General features: G+C 34.0%; 1 protein-coding gene across 1 annotated transcript in view; it reads left to right on the top strand.

Moving 5' to 3' along the window:
* Nucleotides 1-24,170, top strand: part of SAMSN1 (SAM domain, SH3 domain and nuclear localization signals 1) — a 44,416-nt gene that overhangs the window by 10,145 nt on the left and 10,101 nt on the right. Inside the window, exons 2-7 of the mRNA XM_012731804.1 lie at nucleotides 9,658-9,729; nucleotides 13,932-14,078; nucleotides 16,643-16,772; nucleotides 19,183-19,334; nucleotides 20,992-21,198; nucleotides 23,027-23,177. Coding sequence (XP_012587258.1) covers nucleotides 9,658-9,729; nucleotides 13,932-14,078; nucleotides 16,643-16,772; nucleotides 19,183-19,334; nucleotides 20,992-21,198; nucleotides 23,027-23,177 — 859 coding nt within the window. The remainder of the gene's footprint in view (nucleotides 1-9,657; nucleotides 9,730-13,931; nucleotides 14,079-16,642; nucleotides 16,773-19,182; nucleotides 19,335-20,991; nucleotides 21,199-23,026; nucleotides 23,178-24,170) is intronic.

Below are 24,170 nucleotides of genomic sequence, written 5' to 3'. Positions count from 1 at the left end.
TGATAATTATGTTACCACATTTAGTACATTGCTTAGTATTTTTATAGGTAGAATAACCTAATATATGCACAGTGGAACATTAATTCCTAAATTTGTAGGAGGATAACATACTTTTGTAACTGGAAATTTGAATCATCCATCTTTGGTACTGCCTTCTACCAAGGTATGTAGAAAACAAAATTAGTGATGACAAATTTGCTCAGGAAAATTACTTAGAGACAGGGAAGCTAAAATGAAACATTTTACCCTATTCTCCTCCACTAACTTCTCTAATCTATACACATTTTTGTAACCATAGTGGACCTGATGTATTGTGACGTCTTTAATTAAAACCTTGAAAGTGACTTCAGAGCCCATTCACCATAGCTCTCCAAAAAGATTTTAACTATCTGTGTTGGCATAAAAATTAAAAAATTGTCAGCTTTGGTTTAGTGAGAGCCCATACAGATAATAAAAAATTCTAGTGAGATATTCTATACCAAATATATAACACTTTTCTAGTGAGCAAAATTATTTTACTCACTAGAAATAGTCTTTCTCCCATTAAAGTGGGTTCAGGAGATAATTAAGTGAATTTTACCACCTAATGTTAATGTTAACTTTATCATCATTTTAGCAATCAACATCTTTGGACAGAGAGATTGCTGAAGAGTTCCTTAGTCAACTACTTAATCCTTAGATCTTCAGAATGGTTAAGCAGATTCAAATTGTACTGATTTCAGTTAATTTTTCTTCTAAAGTCTGTGATCATCTTAATGACTTTTCTTTACACTGACTATAAATAATACAAGCAGAGACAGATGACACAGAAAATGCTTTTCATGTACTAAGTAGTCAGTATAAATGCATATTTTCAAGTGGATGAACATGAATTTTCCAGTTGATATCTATTATCCTTATCAAGTCAACTTATATTCTGAATAAATACAATCTGCTTTTATAAACTGTTTCTATATTTGTATAGAATTCATTTTGACATAGTTCTTTTTAACTCTCACAAATTGAAGTCATTTGGTTGATGGCACCAGAAGAGTGTAAATTCCCTAATATAGATTCTTTTCTTATTCATACAGAAAGCCTGACCCCACGTATAAAGTTTTAACTGTAGAAGCCCCTTGATATGTATTGAATTGCATAATGCAAAACCTTATGGTCTTTAAACACCAGCAAATTATTCTCCTTGACAATAACTGATTTAGTTATCATTATTTTGGTGTAAATGTGAAATATATGTTTATTGACATTTAACTTGTAAAGTAAAAATGGATTGTCATCTGCTGTGGTTTTCCTACCCCTCACAATTTTAAGGCTTTTCTCCATAGTTAACTACAGTGCTTAAAAACAAGAGAAAGCAATGTGTGCTAAAATGATCAAGTGGCCTCATGTGGAAGCTGGGACTTGATCCTGTGCAAGAATAGGCTTAATTTGAGTAGTTGGAAGAAAAGAGGAAGGACAAGCCTTGAAAGGAAAGCAGAACAACCAAAAGCTTAGAGATGTAAATGAGCATGTCTCTTAATGGCCAGAAATAAGTGTTAGAATCTCCATTTAATCAGACTGACTAGTAGTACCTGACACAATGAGTTGTGAATGCGCAGCTTGTTGAGTTTAGACTTTATTTTGTTAACTAAGGAAGAACTATTTAGTCTCAGTTTTTCTTACTTTTAGGAGGAGGAGAATTTAGGGTTTAGGATTTCTGAACTTCCTTAGGTCAGAAGGAGGATTTGTGTTTATTAATGAAATAATTAAAGATAAATAACTTCACTCACAGCAATCTCTCAGTAACCCTCATGACAATGGGGAGAGCAAGCTTTCCATTTTGAGAAGAATGAAATGATGAGAATTGGTGCTGTAGGAATTAACGGCATGCTTTTAGATGATTGGAGGAGCAAAGAGTTTAGGGATTAGGAGATGAAAGTTATTGCATTGGCTTATGAATAGGGTCAGCAGTACATAATTGAGCAGCAGTAATGAAAATAAATATGCACAACAAGGATTTGGAGAAAGAATTGAGCAGATGTTGAAGCAAAGAGCATGTGTGCAATATACTATGTTTTGTAGTATGTGATCAAACTCCTCCAAGAGAGCAGTGAGCAAATGCAGATTCCAGCAATACCAGTGGAGGACTCAGAAGGCAGGTTAACACATCCTCACGGGCAACAAGACATAACCCAAAAAAATCTTTAGTTGCACATCTGACTTCCACCCCAAAGGAAAATTACAGCTATAAAATTACAGCTAGAGAAATTCTTGAAGATTTCAAAGTAGTAGTAGAATAATGAAAGAATCCCAGGAGGATCAAGAGAACCATTTAGTATATTTTTGTTTATGGGTTCAGTACTTAGAGAAAGTGAAAGAAAATTGTGTAACACAGGAATAAGAAAGCCACGCAGAAGGCATGCAATAGTTACACAATTAGAAGTTGAGTAGGTTAAGATAGTCTGATCTTGGTCACATTTTTTAAAACTTTCATCCTAGAATTTTGTAAAAATTAGTAATAGCACTATTAGCAACAGCCAAGTTACAGAAATAATCTAGTGTCCACTGACAAGATGAGTAGTGGTATATACACCTATGTATATGTATGTATACACAATGGAACACTACTCAGCTCTAGAAAAGATGTAATCTTGTTACTTGAGACAATGGATAGAACTAGAGGGGGTAATGCTAAGTGAAGTAAGTTAAAAAGAAAGTGGCAAATATTAGATAATTTAACTCATTTGCACTATAGAATGTCAAACAGACAAAAGCAAACCAGAACAAACTCTAGAATCTATCTGCAGAACTGAGGCTATCAGAGGGGTAAGGGTGGGAAACAAAGTAGCCCAATAGATGATGGTGGAGGATTATGGGTAACTTGGTGGTGGGCATGTGTGGTGACATACATTTGAGGGGTATGACACTATACCTCTACATTACATGGTATGTAAATAAATTTTAAAAAATAAAAACTTAGTGGTATCAATTGACTAAACTTTTGCCAAGTTATAATTTTTAATCTAAAAGTACATACTTAAGATATGAGTATAATTTATTTTAAGGGTTCCTCTCAACTAAAATGAATATACTTTAAATAACATTTTAATGATTTACCAAATGGTTTATAATACTCTATAAACTGGGGAGTATAGTGATGAGGATATTCACCTCACCACACCCAACACCAAAGTTTTAGAACCATTCCTACTGTCAGATTGCTCTCCTTTACCCTTCCCTCTCACACCCTTCATCTCACCTGGTAATCAGCATATTTTTCAGTCTAATTCTAAAACAGAATATCTTAATTCCCATACAATTTTTATAAGTGCAGCAGCTCTTACATGGATGCAATGTCCATGGATGCAGTGTAAATCAAGAGATATGGCAGTAATTCATACACAACTTAAAAGTTTAAATATTTTATCATTCATAAAACTTATTTAGTCACATTAAACAGGCTTATATGAATAACCACTTTTTAAAGTTATAGATCATCGATTGTTTTTAGTTCTAGTGTTTTTCTTTTGGGTCATTATCTTTGAGACAGTTTCAACTTGGCAGAAAACATCTCTAGTGGCACATCAACTCCTGAAAGTAAAGGCTTAGCATGGAAATTCTGACACAACACTAGTGGAGTCCGAAGCTGCACTTCCTTGAAATATTTTGCAGTAGATAAAAAATGATATCAACCAGAGAGAGCATGAAAGTTAACTTTGGTTCTAAGAGTCCAGATGTACATTCAGAATATTTAGGGCATGTACTCAAGGTTAAAATGTCGGTGTTGAAGCCATGTTTCACAGTTCTGATTGTCTTTTAGCCTTCAGCCTCCTGACACTCCACACAGCCTTCTTCCATTGACACCACATGATAGTGTAATTATTTAACACTGAGGCAATCCTAACAGATTATTTTAAGTGAGTTAAATTTGTTTCACACTCTTCAAAGGATCTCAGCACCTGAGTTAGAACAATTAAATCCTCGAATGCCTTTGGATAGAGACTGACAAATTTATTGAAATTTAGCATACTATTATAGGATATTCATACAAGAGTATGCTGAAACAGATTTCTGATCTTCTAGAGCACATATTAAAATGCTGTATGCGCAATATTTAGATGTGAGAACTCATTGGCAGAGTATGTGTAATTTTTAATTTGCCAGTATATTTCAAAATACTGGGGATGTCTGACTCATATATGCAAATTTTTCTTTGAAATAGACTGAGATTGTTTTCCACCGGTGCTTTATCCAAATATTAAGTCATGCTAGAAATGAGATCTTATTTAAAGACCTTAAACATTTGTAACTGGTTAAGAAATGAAAATAACGGTCAAGTGCTCTTGATTTTGGTGAAAAAGTTGACTAATAATCAATATCCTAAACCAGAGACTCCCTAATTCTCCTTCATGTTGATCAATTTAGGCTGCTCATAGCTAGCTGTAAGAAGCCTTTTAAATTCTTACTGCCAAGCTAACTTTCCACACTGCATCCTGACACAGATAGCAAGTTCTTTGAAAATTGAAGACAAGGATCAAAACTTTGTAATAGAACAGCAGAGAATTGAAAAAAACAATTGTTTTTTTTTTTTTTGTAAAGTTCTGGTTCCTGTAACAGTTTCCTCATAAGAAATATTAGGTGATATCTAACAACCCTGCCAATTTTATGACATATCATAATGACATTCTATATTAAATATAATTTTTAAAACAAGATTAGAGAAATGTGATTAACAAAAAAAATCAACCTTAACATTCCTTTTATTATTCATTGCATTATGTAGTTACATTAGACAAATGTGTTCAAACACCCCCAAATGACACTTGTTCAGATCTATTTTTGTGAAATTCATGTAAACTATATATATATATATATACATATAAACACATATGTACACATACACACATGTGAATATGTATGTATGCATATATACACATTAATGTATCTATGCATGTATATATACTGCTAGTCTTCAAAGAGCAATCCAAAAACACACATTTATATCAGAAAGAAAGTGGTTCTAAAATAAAAAAAAACTAAAACTTTTTTTCTCTTTAAGTCTCTAATTCAAAGTAACTACAACTTAAGCAATGTTAATATATTTTTATGAATTATTTCCTTACAAAGTAACATGACCATTAGTTTTAAAAAAAAAAAAGACTTTTAGATGAGTTTAGGGTTCAGCAAAATTGAGAGGAAAAAGGTAGCTTCCCATATATGATCCTGCCCACACAATATAAATACTTTGTAAATTATTTTTTAGCAACTTTATGGGGTACAGGCCAGAGGTGCAGGGGTAGTGAGAGGATTCACCAGAGACAGAGTGGGGAGCAGAACAGGTAGATCGACAAAGTACACTGCTGAGGGGAGCAGCGGGTGGGTCAGAAGAGGTCTGCCATGCCATGTGGGTCACCTGCAGGCAGGGATCAAACTCATGCTGAAGTGGCTTTAGCTTCTTTAGTGCTGTGTTTTAACCCGCTGCACCACCAGGGAGGGCCCTATGGGTACATATTTTTAAGCAAACATTTTATTTTGAGAACTTTCAAGCATAAGTGAAAGAAGAAAGTAATTCAGTCTACCGTACATTTGTTACCCAGTTGTTCATAGCCATCATGCATTTTCCTTAAACCCTCACACTTGCTTTCAGCTCACTAGATTATTTTGAATTATAAAAAGTATTAGCAATACTTCATCAACATCAGCAAATAGCAAATTATTTTCATAACTTTCTCAGTTCTCTCCAGCATGTTTTGACATTGTGCTTATTTCATCTCTATCTAACCAAGATCCATGAACAACTCTTTAAAAAAAGGTCTTTATATCTTTGCTCTCATCTTTCGTTTTTTTTCTCAGTTAATTTGTTGAAGAAACTAAGTTATTTGCCATGTAGATTTTACTAATCTGTCTAGATTTTTCTGATTGATTGTATTTTCTTGGAGTCATTTAACATGGTCTCTGTCAGTAATTTATATAATATGGTTACTAGATAGATACAAGAGCTTGTGCCATTCTTTTAAGATTATTTCATTGGTAATGTTAAGTAATTCCATGATGAAGCATATATTCTGTTTCTCTCTTTTTGTGATTTTAGAAGCTAATGATGATCATTGCCTAGATCCATTATCACATTAGGGGTTCACAAAAGGGTAATTTTGTAATTTCATCATTTGTATTTGATTAGCTAGATGAGACAGAGAGAAATTTTCCCTTATTATTTAGTGACTGAAATACACATAATACATGAAGGATAATCTTTTCTCTTATTTGCAGTTTTCATAATATAAATATTACTTCTTAAAGATGACCACTGAATTTTTTTTCTTGCTGGTAGTATTATGAACACATGAATATTGCTAGATTAAATGTGGCTGAAGTTAGTTCATATTTTGTTATTACTGATATTAAAATATCCCCATCTTTTCAAATAATCTACGCCAATAAGAGTATTTTCAACATGGTCCTTGCGTTTTTTGGCATAACCCCAGAAGTCTTTGAGCATTAATTTGTTTACGACATGGTAAGAATTTTGAGTAAGAATGATACTGATTACAAATGTCATAAACATCATTATTTTCACTGTCCCTTGACATATTTATAGACACCGATGTTATTAATAAGCATGGGATTACTTTAAAAGGTTAAGATTTAGTAAACTATTAAAAGAATACTATATTTTTTTAAACCATTCAAAATAAGTCTTCACTCTAACCCACCAATTCTGTATGGAATTAGCATCTTTCATTTCATCTGTATCTGGGATTTTCAAGAGTTGTATTTATTTAATTATGTTTATAAATATGAAAAACAACCACATGGTTTTAAAATTAAACCTGAACAAAGTATTTTCAGAAAAAAGTAATTTCTTTCCTCTCCTTTTGTTTATTTCTCTAAGAAGAAAAACATGTATTTGCCTGTATTAAAAACACACACATCTAACTAATTTCTACCCTTAGATAAATGGTAGCCTAAAGTGTACATTTTTTCTCACTTGGCCTTTCTAGCTACACTATAAACTGAGATAATCCCATAGCAATATAAAGTGATATATTTCAGTATTTTAGTGACACACAGTTTGAGGGTTGGATTTAGCATATAGTAGTCAATAAGTCTCCCCTTGATGAACATTGTTGTTTACTTTTTGATATTATAAGTTTTACAATGAACGTGGGTATGTGCATCAGTTATGTACAAATTTACTTCTATGATAGGCATCTAGAAATAGAATTTTGGAGTCAATTCAAAGAGAAAATAAATATGCAGTTTTGCTAGATATTGACAAACTACCTCCCACAGGTATTGTGCCACTTTACAAACATATCTAATGGCACAAGAAAAATTATATACATTTATAGAAAATGTAGCTAAGATGAAATATGATCTAATGTCATCACAAAGAATTATGTCAAATATGAACTGCATTTGATAGCAATTTGTTTATATAATAGTTCTGTCTTGATGGGATCTTCTGTCACACGATAATATTTGCTAAATCTAACAAATTAATGTCATACAATTTAAAATTATAAATATTCAAACACTCATTTCTGAAGAATACTGTTTTCATTAGAGACAACAAGAATTGAAATTAAATTTTTTTCACCATCTATATCTAATAGTAGACATCATAAAAACCATCTCAAAAAGTTACTCTCAAGACTTAGAGAATAATGACAATATTTTTAAATGTCCTTAAAAATACTTAAATTTGCTTCTTAATGGTGTCATAGAATGGGCTGATATTATATTACCCTGACTTAAAGATGCTGAGTGACTTGCAATGAGTTGATTGACAAAACCCAAAGTAATAGCCCTGAAGTCTTCTTAAACCACTGATCCTAAATCTGCTTTCCTTTATCAATGTAATCAGGGGAGAATTAATTTTAAAAGGTGGTAACTATTGATTACTTAATGGCAGAATAGAGTGGAGAAAAGCTGAAGTGAGCCATTCTGTGCCCTCATGGGCTCATGACCCATTATACAGTGGTGGAAATCATGCTGTAACCCTCATTACTATTTAATAGTCAGGAGCCTGGCTGTGTATAAGCTACAAAATTGCCCTAAGCTAAGGCTCCAGTAGGCCTCAAGAATGTTTGAAGCATATAAAAGAGTAATAGATTTCCCTACGTTCCAAAAGTTTATAAGCAGGGCAACAATAAACTCAATTCCCTCTTGTGATAGCTGGACAATGATATCCAGGTGGAAACATCTACTAGGCAAGCTGACATGATGAATGACTTGGGAAGTCACTCTAGGTTAGTAAGTCCTGCATGAGAACACTGTACTTTCCAGTGCCGTGTTCTCAATTTCAACCCCCCTCTTTCTCTCCTCCTGCCACAAGCTGAAAGGACTTGTTCAGCAGGGTGGCAAGGCAGCAAAGGTGTTAATTGTGTCTGACACAGCCATCATCTTTGCCGAGATGTTTTGTATCACATTGTCTGTCAAGCTCTCCCCTTGTCACGTGTCAGGATCTTTTTATTCAGCTCATTTAAAAAGGAAACAAGAAGTTTTAAGGATAGCTGGTGGGAAGGCATGAGTATGAGTGCTTCTAAGGACTAAGAATCTTTGAAGCTAACTTGAAACTAAAATAGGTTGTGACTTTTGACAGGACATAACAAGTTTTATAGGTTACTGACACCCATATATTTTTTTTCCAAATTACCAAGTTGTGTTTCTGTACCATTGCTGTCTTTTGAAAATGTAGTTTGAAATGAGGTAGTTCTTAATATAGAACAGATTTGAGGGACTTATGGGTTCATAAAAAAATATAGTATCAGATGGTCACCAATATAAACAATGTATAAATTTAAATAGAGGAAATATCGTTTTTTTGACTCAATGACTCTAAGGAATTTCAAAAATGTGTTTAGGAGAATCATGTACTTTGTAGCATACCAGGAATTATTTATAATTATTTGCCTGGAATGAATTACAGAAGAATAAAAGTTTAGCTAAGTAAGCAAAAGGTATCCAAGGGAATAAGCCTTCTACTATAGCTGAGTTTTTTTCCCAAAACTGGTGAATGAAATTGACCTAGAGGTCTCATTTAAATTTCATGTTAATATGGAAAAGTTCAATTTTACTCCCAACTTTATACTGTGCCTGACTAAATGCAGCTTTCAGTTTATTAATTCGCCTATGTAAATGCCTCCCTTTCTGACATTCAATGTAGAGTTTCAAATAATCGAGTTTTAGCAATGGAGAAATGCATTTTTATTCATATTTGTTCTTTATATGATCTTTATGACGCATAATAATGACTATAATCACATGCTTTTTTAATAGCGGATCTACCCACGTTTATTATTTGTCTCCTTTTGGTTGGTACATTTTTTTGTTTGCTTGATTGGTTAGTAATATATGCCATTCCCACATGGAAGTAGAAGATATAGTTTAGAACTCATAGATACTTCAGTTGCCATTCCTAAGATTAATATTAATATAAAATTTAAATAGATTTCTTCAAGGGGATTAACACTATAACACAAAACATACAGAGATATACTATCTACTGTAAAGATTATGATGTTAATAATAAGTTATATATTTGATGCCTTTAGATATTCCATCGAGAAGAGCTTTCTTAAGCCCATATTGTTAAGAAACTGATGCTTATTGAACCATAATCTATTTAGTTTGGTCAGTGAAAGTCACAAATCCTAAATTTCCTTTCCTACTTTATAGCGCAGCAGCAGTTTTGGGAATTTTGATCGCTTTCGGAATAATGCCATGTCAAAACCAGATGATTCACCCGAGGTTTGTATTTTATTCCATGTCTATGAACATTGTAAGAAATTATGAAAACAGTATTACTTTTGCAGAGTGTGTTAGGTTAAACAAGTATCTTATTAAAATGATAGCCTTGCATATAGTTTTTTTAATGCATACAGAATTGGGGTACAAGCCAGAGGTGCAGGGGCAGTGAGAAGATTCACCAGAGACAGAGTGGGGAGAAGAACAGACAGATTGACAGAGCAGTAGGCGGGTCAGAAGAGATCTGCCAGCCTTGTGGATCACCTCTGGGGCAGGGGATCCAATTGGCACTGAAGTAGCTGTGGTAAGCTTACAGTGCTGCATCCTAACCAGTTGCACCACCAGGGAGGGCCCTGCATATAGCTTTATAGTAAATAAATGGTTATTTAGTATTCAGTCATATGCTGGGCATGAAGAATAAAAAGTTATTTAAGTAAACTAACAGATGTTTAGGAAAGCAGAATGTGAAATTTTAAGAAAAAATTTATCATTTGAGGTAACATAGGCAACCCCAAATTTTCTGAGCATATCTACCATAAAACTATATATATATGTGTGTGTGTGTGTATGTATACACACATATATATATATGTATATATATATATATGTATAGAAATCCAAATTTATGAAAGTTGTTATTCCTTTAATTTAGGAAATATTAAGGCTTAATTGTAAGTTGTTAAGTTTGTACCATTGTTCATTTGTGCTTTCACATTTCACCTTATGCATTGAAATGTCTCATTGAAGACTATTACATATCCTTTGCAAGCACTGAACACTTCAAAAGTAGCTTATGTTTCCCATAAAATTAAGATTGTGTAACAATAACAACTACTACTACAACCACAACATTTAGCTGTGCACTTTCCATATAGTAAACGCAATGCTAAACACTTTGCCTACCTGCAATGGAGGAACTATTAGTATTCCTATTTTCCACTAAATAGATTTAGTAGAATTATTTCTAAATTATGACAAAGGTAGAATTCTACATCTTGTCTGAACACAAAGTTTGCCATTATATTATGGTATGTCATAAACCACAGGACAAATGTTCAAATAATTGGTTGAAGAACTAATAATTAATAAAACAGTAGAGAGAAGGAATATATTGATAAAATTAAAAACTCAGGTTTATGGTGAATCTGATTCAGCAATTTCACACATTATGTTGTTTTAATCCTATGCACATTTTTAGTCACTCTAATTGTTCTTTTTTTTTTTTAAGATTTTCTTTATTCGTACAGAACTGGGGTACAGGCCAGAGATGTGGAGGGTCAGAGGATTCACCAGAGACAGAGCAGGGTGCAGAACAGGCAGATCCACGAAGTACACTGCTGAGGGGAGCAGCGGGCGGGTCAGGAGAGGTCTGCTTTGCCATGTGGTCACCTCTGGGGCAGGCGGGAATCGAACTCAGGCGGAAGTGGCTTTAGCTTCTTTGTGCTGCGCTTTAACCTGCTGCGCCACCAGGTTGTGTCCTTTTTAATTTTATAAGGAATTAGTTCCTTAATTGTATCTAAATTTTCAAAATATTTTCCAAATTCTTATATTAATCTGTAATATAACCTCCTTTTATCCATCTATGTATTTTATATACAAGTTTACAAGTAACTTGTATACATCTATATGATTTATCTGAATTTACATAATTAAATATGTATATATGTATATAAAGTGAAAAGGCCTATAAAACTCAGTTGTCAGTTAGCATAACTGTGTATACTTACATGCTACTGCTATTTAGATTACAATTCTAGTACTAACCTATAAAAATAGGTCAGACTCATTCAGAGTCTTTGATTAGTAATGGTGGCCTAGTAATTTACAAAAAATAAAATAGTGAATCTGATTAATAAGTCAACATGTATTTCAGTAATCCAGAATTCATTCATTCATTCAACAAATATTTCTTGAGTACCTTCTCTAAGAGAAGTTTTCCTTAGATACTTAAAGTACTGTTACAATAGCATGAAAATCCTTAGTTCATAGAGCCAAGAATCTAGGAAAGAAGACATATTTTTAAAAAGCAGTAAGATAACAAAAATGCTTACAAGTAAATATCTAAATAAAATGTGACTCAGACTATGAAAGAGAATAGCCTAGAACAAAAAAATATTCTAAGATAGTTTATTTGAAATTCCTATAAAGATTAATAGAAAAACTTAAGCTTAAAGATGTTTGTGATAACTTTTTGATGCTTAAGCAATGGTAAATTAATACAGGTAGAAATAAGATAAGTTCTTATTTATTTTAGCTTGTAAGTTTATGAAGAATATCAGAGAAATTTCAGTACAGAAAAGAGGGAAGAAAATAGTTAAGTCTGAAATTTAATGTATCTCCAGATTATATTTTATTCAGGACTTTTAAGGAACCTTTGCCTCTATCACTTTGAATGCAGAAATTATTAAAAGTGCAATGAGATCCCTCCCTGGTTGTGCAGCAGGTTGGAGCGCTGCACTGTGAAGCTAAGCCAAGCCTAGGAAGTGATCCACATGGTGCAGCAGACTTCCGTCTCACCCACTGCTCCCCTCAGCAGGGTATTTTGTCGATCTGCCTGTTTTGCTCTCCACTCTGTCTCTAGTGAATCCTCTCACCGTACCTGAACCTCTGGCCATCCCTGTACCTATGGCCTATACCCCATTTCTGGATGCATAAATAAATAAAATCTTTTTTTAAAAAAAGTGCAATGAAACCTTAAATTGGCTATCCATGCAAATTTATCATATGCAATTTGGGATAAGATATGTAACAAAACATACTACTAATTAATAATGATGTTAACTGTGATTAAACCAACACACTAAAATATTGAAGTCCACTAAAGAGAGCTTCCCATTATTCTTCAAATTCAGAGAATGGCTGAAAATGCATCATTCAGGAAAATATGAGATATAAAGGTATAATCCAAGTTTCATCTCCAAGAAAGAAAAATTACTCCAAATTTCCACATGAAAAGTTTTGTTTATTCAAAAAATATTGAGTGCCAGTTATGTCTTTGGAAGTATTCTGAACCAAAATAATAGATAAAGTTTCTAGTCTCCAGGTGAATACATCATCATGGGAGGTGCAAGCTCTACTAATAAAACAGACAAATATATTAAATAACAAATCACAGGTAGTATGAACAAGTTGAGTGGTCAGTCAGAAAATGTGTTTCCTATACTTGGAAGTGAGTAGTCACCTGATAAATGAAGGAAGACATCTGTAGCTATCCAGGGGAATCTAATGACCAAAATAAATAAATACAAGCTTTGTTTGGAACTTGGTAGTGAAACAAGATATCCAGTAAAAAGTACCGTTGTGTTCAAACTAGGCTTTATTAAAACACAACTTTCCCCAAATGATGTTGATTCTGTTGGTTTGGGGACATTTTGAGAACTATCGTGAGAGTGGTAGGAGTTCTGAGAAGTAGGGAGGGGTGAGGTGGTGTTTGTTATTTCACATGTACTCTGTATATTATAATATAGGTTACGTTATAATACATATTAATTATCATGTTATATTATTTTAGGTTATGTTATAGAACTTTTGGTTATGAACTTGATATTAACTTTAGATAAATGGGAAATCACTGGTTTAGCAAGATTGTTAATAAGCACAAGTTAGAAACAGTCCAAATAAGAGATTTGATTAGTATAGTATACAAATTAAATGAAGATATCTGTACTAATGACTGGAACAAGTTATTCATATTTATTTTGAGATATGGCAAATGTGATGTGTACTCACCTGCAAGATAAAAAAATCTTGGTGGATTTAATTAATTATACAACTTCTTTAAAAATATCCATAATCTCATTTTCTCAATGCCCATACAGAATTACAGAGAAACCTCTCTCAGCTAAGTCAATCCAGTCACACATCACACCTAGTATTTAAATCTGTGTTGAGCATTTCAAAACCAGGAAAGACTAAAGTGGCTCATCGATACTGGTATTAAAAAGTAGTTGAAATTCTTTAAAAATTTTCACGTTCCACAAAATTGTGGTTTTACTTTCTGATTTTGTAGCACAGGTAACTGGCCTGTGAGAACTTTAACAATATATTTTTAAAAATATGTATTACATGGAGACTTTTTGATTATTTTGGAAGGTATGCAGAATGTTTAAGAAGTCTACAAGTATGGTACCTTCTCTCCAACAATGGTTTCGATTAAAGTTTTTCATAGTTTTATTATTTTGTCTTTTATAAATAATTCTGACTAGGCACATGAAGGGGATCCCATAAATGAAAGTGGAGAACAAGATAAAGCTTCAAATAATGCACGTTTAGGTAAAAAAATGAGAGCCATCTCCTGGACAATGAAGAAAAAAGTTGGTAAAAAGTACATCAAAGCCCTTTCTGAAGAAAAGGTAAGGTGCTCGATTAATCACTTGTATTCCTGATATAGTGACACTATATAAAATATCAGTATTTTATAATAGATTTTCTATCCCCATATTGCAGCGTGAAATAAATGCATAGAAGTCTTCCAAAAACTCAGCACTTTAACAGATACCTGGGAGTATAATTGCTGGGTCATTTGTAGATCTATTTTGAATACTTTGAGAAATCTCCATACTATTTTCCACAGGGGAAAAAATGATCATCATTCCTACCAACAGTGTCCAGAGGACTCCTTTCCTCCACATGCTCACTAACGCTTGTTTCTGGGCTCACACATGTGAGGTGTTCTTTCATTGTGGGTTTAATTTGTATTTCCTAATGGCAAGTGATGATTAGAATTTTTTTCTAATCTGCTGGTCCTGTATGTCTTCTTTGGAGAAGTGCCTATCCAGCACTTCATCATTCTCAGTGCTACAAAACTGAAAGCTTTTTCACTAAGCCCTGGTATAAGCAAAGGATGTCCACTCTCATCACTACTATTTAACATAATATTGTAAGTGCTAGCCAAAGATAGGTACAAGAAAGATAAAAAAAAAAAAGGGGTCCAAACTAGAGTCCAAACTGGGAAAGAAGTAGTTATCACTATTTGCAGATGAAAGAATAATATGCATAGAAGTTCCTAACAACTCCTCTATAACACTAACTGAAATAATAAATCAGTTCACTAACGTGGCAGGTTACAAAATCAGCATACAAAAAAATCAGTTGTTTTCCTATATGCAGACAATGAGCTAGAAGAGGAAGAAGTCCCACTTACAATTGCATTAAAAAGAATTAAATACTTAGCAGCAAAGAAAACAAGGGAGATGAAGAGCTGTTCAACAAAACTATAGTCCACTGCTTAAAAAAAAAAAAAAAAAACGAAGACAAACAAATATACAGAATATTTCTTGCAGATGGTTTGGAACAATTAACATTAAAATAGCCATCCTAACCATAGCAAAATACAGATACAATACAATCCCAGTCAAAGAAATAGAACTAACTACTGAAATGTACATGGGACCACAGGACTCCAAATAGCCAAAGCAATCCTCACTAAAAAGAGGAAGAGTGATGGTGTCACACTCCCATACTTCACATCCCACAGTAACCAAAAAAATATGGAACTGAAACAAAAACACCCAGCCAGACCAATGAAATAGAACTGAGGGTCCAGAAATAATCCCACATCTCTATGGGCAATTAATCCGCAGAAAAAAAGTCCCGAGTGTACAGTGGGGAAAGAAAAATCTCTTCAGTACATAGATTGGAAAACATCACCAGCCACATGCAAAAGATAGACTACTGTGTCACATAATATAAAACTATTGATATTAACTCGAAATGGATAAGAAATAGGATGTACAGCCTGCACTATACAGCATAGAGAAGAAAACTGGGGCATAACAATCCATGGCATACGTTTCAGTGATGAAGGCCACTCCATCTATCAGTAAATCACCACTCCCCACAGATGTAACCCCAGTAGCTAAAACTTTCTCATCATGAAGTTTTATTTCCTTCACTGCATTTATTATTCTCTGAAATTATCTTACACATTTTGTTTGCAATCACTTTTCCACTTTCTAAACAGTATACTACACACACACACACACACACCCTAGCACACTACAAAAGATCTCAGTTCTCAAAACACTGCCAAGTAGTAAGAATTTGTTCTATAAGCTTGGGTTGAGCAACTGAATGAATTTAAAAAAAAAAAAAAAGCAAAGAACCAAGCTTATTGTTATTCATATATCTATACATATATATCTAATATCTAATGTGTGTGTGTGTTCTGAAGTCCATCAATCCTTAGAAATGCTGAAACATCAGGAATATTGAATTACCTTTTGATAAATATTAAGAAATTCATAGATTTTTCCCAAACTCTCTAAATATGGAAATCATTTGAGATGTTTTCAAGCAGATGTAATTTGTTTTGAAATTGTCTGTCTTTTCTAATTTTATGCAAGATTTGCTTTTCACTTGACTAGGTGGCAAGCACGGTATGAGATTTGTAAAGCTTCTTAGATAAGCTTTGCTTTAGAATTGCAAAGTGTGCATGTTTTATTCATATCTAGTGATCTGGTAGGGTGCAAATAACTGACATGAGACAACTATTCAAGGTTTAAAGTTGTAACATCAGATGTCAAAGATTAGTAATGGTAGTAAGTAGATGATAAAAGAGGACATGGAAAAATAAAAATACTTTATCAGATAAAGCAGAGAGGTCCATAAATCCATAAATCTAGCATTTCTGATTAAATAGCCCTGATATTATATTCATCCTAATTTACAAAAAGGAACTATTACCATTTCAGCTGAATTCCATAATGTGGGGTGTTTTATCTAACGAATTATTCCAAGTACACTATAAAATGTTATTCTAGAATTGAGCTAAAGATGAATGACTCATATTTTATGCTGATGTATCCTTAAGTATTTTATTGCTAAAATATGTCTCGTTTATTAAATCAATGCACACAGTGAACATCTCCATGGAAATATGGTCTCTGCACTTAACTTTTAATTTGTTTTTCTGAAGGATGAGGAAGATGGAGAGAATGCCCTCCCCTCTAGGAACAGTGACCCCATGGTTGGAACCCACACAGAGAAGATGTCCCTCAAAGCCAGTGACTCCATGGATAGTCTCTACAGTGGGCAGAGCTCATCAAGTAAGGCCACAGATTAAGGGGCAAGATCCTAGACAAGAGGTCCAGGTTAATTGAACACAAAAGATTTGTTTTTCTGGGTCTTCATTAGCAAATTAGCATCTCTGAAAGAGAAATAAACAAAATGGAGTTTGTGTTGAAACCATAGAAATACTATTGTTTAAAATACATAATATATTTGAAAGACTTATTACTTTGAAACTTTTACCTAGCATTCTCAGAGTTACAATTTCTTAAATGATTTGAGGTTTGCACTAAACATAATCCTGTTCTCTGTTTCTTATTCTCCTCCTTTTTCCCTCTTTTCCTCCCTCCCTTCCTCTTTTCCTTTCTTTCCTTTACTCGCCTACCCTTTCTTATTTTTCCCTTTCTTCTCTTTTTTCCTTAAGTGTTCTGAAGAGAGCATGGCACCTCCATCAATTCTGACATTTACCATTAGGTCTCCATTCAGTATTAGTAAGTTAAAAGTGAAGTAGTCAAGGAGTATGTAAATACGAATATAGAGGTGACTATTAGGTGTCAAAAAGGAATGAACATGGAACAAGGATTTTCTAAAAATACTAACATTTTTTTCTAAAATGGTAGCCACACAGGCTTGTTTCTAATGTCCTGCTGCAGTATTTACATGGAACAACTGAGAGTTCCCCATCAGTGTGCCTCATAACTTCTGTATTTGCAGTTATATATTGCTCTAATTTTTCAGGACTTTCAAATGTTTCGTTTTTGTTTGTCTGTTTTGCAAAGTTGATTTTCCATTTCTTATTAAATTAACTTCTTTGGTTATTTGAAGATAGATTGCAAAGACCAGATGTTTCAAATATCCTGAATTTAATTTCCATTTTTCTATTGGCTATGGAACAGTTATTTTGTGAAAAAAAAATCTAATGCAGAAACATGTGAAGGATATATTTTTACATGTGTGAAATTCAGATTGCCTTAGTATTCATTTCTGTTGGAGGGTTTAAAATTCTAAATTATGATGCTGGAGAAAAATTGTATTAACTAGAATATACCATTAAAAAACAGGGACTGTGTCTTCCCTGGTGGCGCAATGAGTTAGGACGCAGCACTGCAAGCTAGTCTCAGCCACTTCAGTGCGAGCCCAATCCCTTCTCCGGAGGTGACCCACATGGCACAGCAGACCTCTCCTGACCTGCCCACCGCTCTCCACAGCAGTGTCTTTTGTCCATCTGCCTGTTCTGCTCCCCACTCTGTCTCTGGTGAAGCCTCTCACCACCCCTGCACCTCTGACCTGTACCCCAGCTCTGTATGCATAAATAAATAAATATTTAAAAATAAATTTTAAAATATCAGAAATAATGCTGGCAGCCAGCATTCAATAAATATTTTTAAAAATAATAATAAAAAAAATAAAAACAGGGACTCAGATGGTCATGGAAGGGAGGGTGCCAGAGGACAGTGGGCCATTTAGTTGTTATCAGATACAACTTAATTTCTGTGATTAGTGAAAGTTACCTTGCTTTTATACCAGTTCATATATAATAAGGATTATCTCTAGGGTTCTTTGTTTAATTTCCATAAATATTTGAATAAATGGTAGGGAAGCCAGTGGTGTTCCCTCAGCAAACTGAATACTGAAAGAACAGAATGAGAGAGAAAGGGAAATGACCTCTGAGAGCGGTGGGAAACTGAATATTACCTCCACTGGGAATCATTCTTGTCCTCAGACAGAAGCAAAAATGGAATCTCTTTCCTCTTTTTCCCTGGAGATTTGAAATCAGAAAGGGGAGGGCCAGAGAACAAAGATTTGGAGCAGTTTAAAAAGCCTAGTTTAGAAGAATTTTGCACTAGTTGGGAGTACAGACACTGGAATTCACTTCCCCCTTCCCATACACATTCACAACAAGCGAAAGTGCCACCTTTCATGCACAGGCGTGTTACCACAAAATGGCTTTTGGTACACAATAGGAAGTCTTGGAAAGCATTTTTGTTACGCAGTGATAAGATGAAGGGAATCTTGTAGTCCCATGCTTTGATTATTGTGATCAACAGCACATAATAATCAAAGAGTTGCTACTGGCTTCAGTCTTTGTCTACATGTACAAAGTTACCTAGTTTGTGTAGTGTGTGTGTGGGGAGGAGTTGCTAAGTATATACTGTGTGTCCCTTCAGGAGGTGTCCACAGCTCAGAATACCGTATGACATGATCTTGGATATCTGAGTTTGGGTTTGTGGCTAAGGAAAGAGTGGTAGATTCGTAGGATCAGAAATAACACAGAGGATGAGGCTCAGAGTGTTACTGGAAGACAGAAACAGGATGAGTCACCTGAAAGCCCCTCAGGAGGCTGCCATCAAATGCTTCAGCATTTTTGCTGCCTAGTTGTATCCAGACAATGTCAGAATGTTAGGAACCTTTGATGAAAACTGTTAACCTCTACTTTGCTCTCATCAGGTGGAATAACAAGCTGTTCAGATGGAACAAGTAACAGGGACAGCTTTCGACTGGATGAAGATAGCCCCTATTCTGGACCATTTTGTGGCCGGGCCAGAGTGCATACTGATTTCACCCCGAGTCCCTATGACACTGACTCCCTCAAAATCAAGGTGCTTCTTATTATTTCTACATTTTGTGTGGTTTATCAAGTGCTATATATATGTATGTATGTATGTATGTATATGTTCTTTTTTAGGAAGTATAAGCAGTGGGAACTGGGAACTGAGAGTATGTTCTTCCCAATAGTAGGTCTGGGGGCTGGATTATAGTGGCAAGAGGGGTGAGGTCATATAGGGGATCAGTCTGTTGCTACAACTTGCATGAGCTGCTGCTAGATCACACATAAAAGACTGACAGATAAAATATCTACATTTTTCTGAAAACCAAAAGCTTTGCAGATTTCCAGAGGTGGTGAAGTATGTATGGAACTTGGAGTAAAAATAATGAAGCCAAGAAGAGGGAAAGGTGAAGGTAGTAGACAAGTGCCAAACAGAGCAAAGGATATGGGAACCAGACTTGTCCTGGCAACTTCATAATGGATGCCATGAGTTACCAACCAGATTATCTTTCCAATAACGTTCTCTTCTGAAATTCCTCTTCTGTATTCATTTTCCATGCTACAAAACAAACTGCTACAAAATCAGGGGCTTCCAACAATACAAATTTATAATTATACTTCAATTGGTTTCTACTAAAGGCCTCACAAGGTGTCAGTCGGGCCTATGAGGTTATCTGAGGCTAAGTGTCCTTTAACAAAATGCTCTGGCTGATGGTAGAATTTAGTGCCTTATGGCTGTGGGACTGAAGTGCTATTTTTCTTGCTGGATATAAGCAGATCACCTTTCACTGATTCTTGAGACCAAGTTTGTTCCTTCAAGGCTTCCAAGAAAAAAGTTCACTCATGCTTCAAATCTCTTTATTTTTGATAATTCCTATGTAATCAAGTCAAAAACAACCAGATATCTCCCTTTTATTACAGAAACAACTAATTTGGGACATTAATTATATCTGCATAATTTGATCCAGATTTTGTTGTGGACCTCAAGTTTTATCTTCTCTAGAATAACAATTAAGTATAGTTTATACTTAGTAAAGACATATATCCATTATATATTTAGTGTGTGCATTTCATATTTTAGATGGATGCAATAGTTTAAATGGGTTTATTTTATATCATAAGTGCATTTTGCAGATGAACTAGAAGCAGGGGTAAAGGCACAGAATTCTTTCTTTTTGTCTTCCTCATTTTGATACCCCATCCAGAACTGATCACTTGAGCTTTGCTACAAATATGTTGCTTTGACAATATGAATGAAAAGATAATATTTTAAAGTTCAGAGAATTTAAACGAGTTCTGGTTTCACCATTACCTTACTGTGAGCTCTTGAAATGTCGTTTAATGTTTGCTTGTTTGTCCCTTTTTCTGTTAAGAGGTTTGCAACAGTCACAAATGTGTTTTGTAAATTACAATGCATTTTTACAAGTATAAATTGATGAGTTAATATGATCCCCCAAAATAAATGTCATCAAATGCACATACAAGTGATTCTTCATGCATGTTATTTTTATTTATTATTACTATCAAATACTTCCTTGAACTTAAATTTCCTCTTAGATTTATTTCAGTTATTTCTGAGCCCTTTAGCATAATCCCATCACTCTAATGGGATAATGCCATTCTCCTAATTTTCTGATTCCATTTTCTCTACCAACTGTTATAGTATCATTTTTCTCAGAAATCTGTTTTATATATTTCTTTGTCCTCAGAAGGGAGACATCATAGACATTATATGCAAAACACCAATGGGCATGTGGACCGGAATGTTGAACAATAAGGTGGGAAACTTCAAATTTATATATGTGGATGTCATCTCGGAAGAGGAAGTGGCCCCCAAGAAAATAAAGACACCACGAATGAGTGAAAAGGAAAAACCCAAGACTCTGCAAGAGTTCCTAGAGAGGATTCACCTTCAGGTTAGCAAGACTGTGGTCTGTTTGATTTTGGTGGCCTGTAGAGAGACTAGTTGAGGAAAGTAGATCAGTGCTTATATAGTATTGTATAAGAAACACAGCCCACATAGAAGGAAAATCTTTTTTCCAAGAACAGTTCTTATCCTACTTTATTTCTTTCATTATACAAAGACAAGTCATGCTATAACAAAGTTCTCTTGGACGAAGTTCTCACTTAAGCAGTGAGAGTAGATATTAATATTGAGAAAGTGCAGTGACAAATGAAAAAGGAGACTACAGGGCCCAAAGAAAACTTGTAAATGAGAATAATAAAAACAGTAGGAAGAGTAAAGGTAAATGTCCAGAATCACAGAGTAGATATTGAAAGGAAGTCAAGAGAAGAGAACTAAATACAACAGTTAAAAAGTAATTTGTTAGTAAACACTGATCATTAAGCCCCAATAATGCTGAGTTAAGGAAACCATGTTGCTTATATTTATAATCCAATTATTTTCTTGTTATATTAGCAAATTTTTTTAATGAAATATCTGTCTTGTTATCTGGAGTATTCATACTATACAACTAACCTCACTCAATTTACTGTTTGGAATCTAAACAGTAAAAATATTTCTAAAATTAACACAGCCTCAGCAGTACTTCAATAGTTCTCAATAATTCATCAAGACAACAGACAATTAAACTTTCCTTAATTATCTTTCCTGAATTATCTAGTTATATTCTTGTCTGGAGACACTATTGAAGCCCTCCCGTATTACTAGTGCTGCCCCGCAAATGGGGTAGTCCTTGGAGGAAGTATAAGTTTGAGACGTGCTCTTGTTTGCTTTATTACCTGTGAGAAAATCAGAATCTAAGGAAGTGAAATAACTTACTCAAGAATGCTTAGTTAGATGTTTATATGAGCGATGGGAACTTTGGTTTTCTGTTTTAATTCAGTACTCCTTCTAGGATATATTATTTTAAAAAGAAGTGCTACTCTGTCTCTTTCTCTTCATTGAAAGGGCTGGAAGTAATTCTTCCTGCTTATTTTTATATTTCCTCTTAGTCGAGTTTAGTATTTAAAATAAGGATATTGAAATTATGATCAAGTAAAATGGGAATATTTTTGAAAACTGAAATCATTCAACTTCACTTTACATTTTTATTGTTAGACCAAAGGTTACATAAAAATATATAGACTAAAATCTGAAGCTTGTGAATTTTAAATATATATTAAGGATCATGAGAGACAAAATGTGTTGATAAAAGGAAACATTTCTTTCAGTGTTTTTATACTTACCAAAGCTTTTAATTGAACAGAAAGGCAGAATTCCTTAGGCTTATATAATGCTTTGCAACCAAAATGCTATCTACATTTTGTTTAGAGTGTGTCTTTTTCAAATTAATTTTTTACCTACCCCAAGAAGTAAGTGAAGGTAGATGCTTTTGCAATCAAGCAAACAAGATGAGGTTCAGAAATATGACTATAATTACACTACTGGTGACATTTTATTGATAGATTTAAGGACATGCTAGCTTTGTCAATTTAGCTATCTGAGAAGTGAAAATGTGCCAAATGGGATGAATAATCAAGTTATTAAATTGATCCCTAATTTGCCATAGTACAACTTAAGGCAATTAGTTCTTTCTTACATTTGTCCTTCCAGAAGGTCAGGATTATACAACTGTCCTTTTAAATCAGTCCTAACGTTCACATGTGGAAACTAGTAGCAGTAAACTAAAGTGGAGACTTTTGGTTCTTGTGTGCATTTTCTCACTTTCTTTAAATCTAAAGAAAGCTAAAAATAAATTATTTGAATGTGAATACATTAGACATATTTTTTCTCCTCTGCAGGAATACACCTCAACACTTTTGCTCAATGGTTATGAGAGCCTAGAAGATTTAAAAGATATAAAAGAGAGTCATCTCATTGAATTAAACATTACAAACCCAGAAGACAGGATGAGGTTACTATCAGCTGTTGAAAATCTCCTTGATGAAGAAAGTAAGTGTGTACACTGACCCTTCTGACAATTATTACAGATTCATGTAAACTTACTGAAAACAAGGCCTCAGTTTTCCTTACTGAGAATCGTATGAAGTATTCCTTGCTTTGGAAACAACAAGGCTGATCAAATTGTAGATTTGACCTTTTTTCCTTACTGCACTCAAAAAATGAAAGGACTTTTCTGGGTAACGCATTTAGATTCTACAGAGCTATTAATTTACACCAAAGTGGATGCCTGCATTCCCCAAGACTGAGGGAGTTAGAGACAAATATTTAGTGACAGCATGAGTCATTAGTGAGAAATGTCATATGCGACTTCTGTAGAATAGCACAGAGCACAGCTCTGAGCTAATGAGCCTTTGCACCACAAAAGAAAATTTATTTCATTACCATATAGGCACATCTCGTACATGTTTATAGTATTCTCTCAAAATGTTATAATAGCTTGCAAAAATATTCAACATTCACTTTCATTATCGGAGATGGTTCTCTGTATTTGTAAGTATGAACTGCAGATGGAGTAAAACATGCAGATTCACTTATGGCAGAATACTGGGTATGCCAATATGTAAAGATAGAATAGTTTTTGTTTTTACAATTGCTTGATATGAGCACTCTTCTTTCTAAATCTGGTCAGGATTCCAAAACCCTACGTTCAGGGTATGCAAAACTCTGCAAGGAGAATTTTATGAGTTTAAGACAAAAAGGGAGGAAGACCTTATTTTAAAGATGAAAAAGAACTCAGATGATCTATTCCAACCTTCTCTTTCAAAAGTCATACTAATCAATGACACATTTTTTGATCATGCTCTCAAAATAAAACTTTGATCCAAGGTCTTTACATTTATTATCTTCTTTAGTGCTCTGTATAAATCTGAGTCTGATGATACTGTCCCCATTTTTATAATGACAAACTGAGTTGATGAGTAACTTGTATCCCGTGAATTGGAGAGCAAGGGCCAATGTTTGTGATGGTATGCTATCTTTCTA

This window comes from Condylura cristata, unplaced genomic scaffold (assembly GCF_000260355.1).
Source record: "Condylura cristata isolate star-nosed mole 26May11 unplaced genomic scaffold, ConCri1.0 scaffold00003, whole genome shotgun sequence".
Classification (NCBI taxonomy): Eukaryota; Metazoa; Chordata; class Mammalia; order Eulipotyphla; family Talpidae; genus Condylura; species Condylura cristata.
Note: the sequence above shows the minus strand (reverse complement) of the source record. Positions and strands in the feature narration are given on the sequence as shown.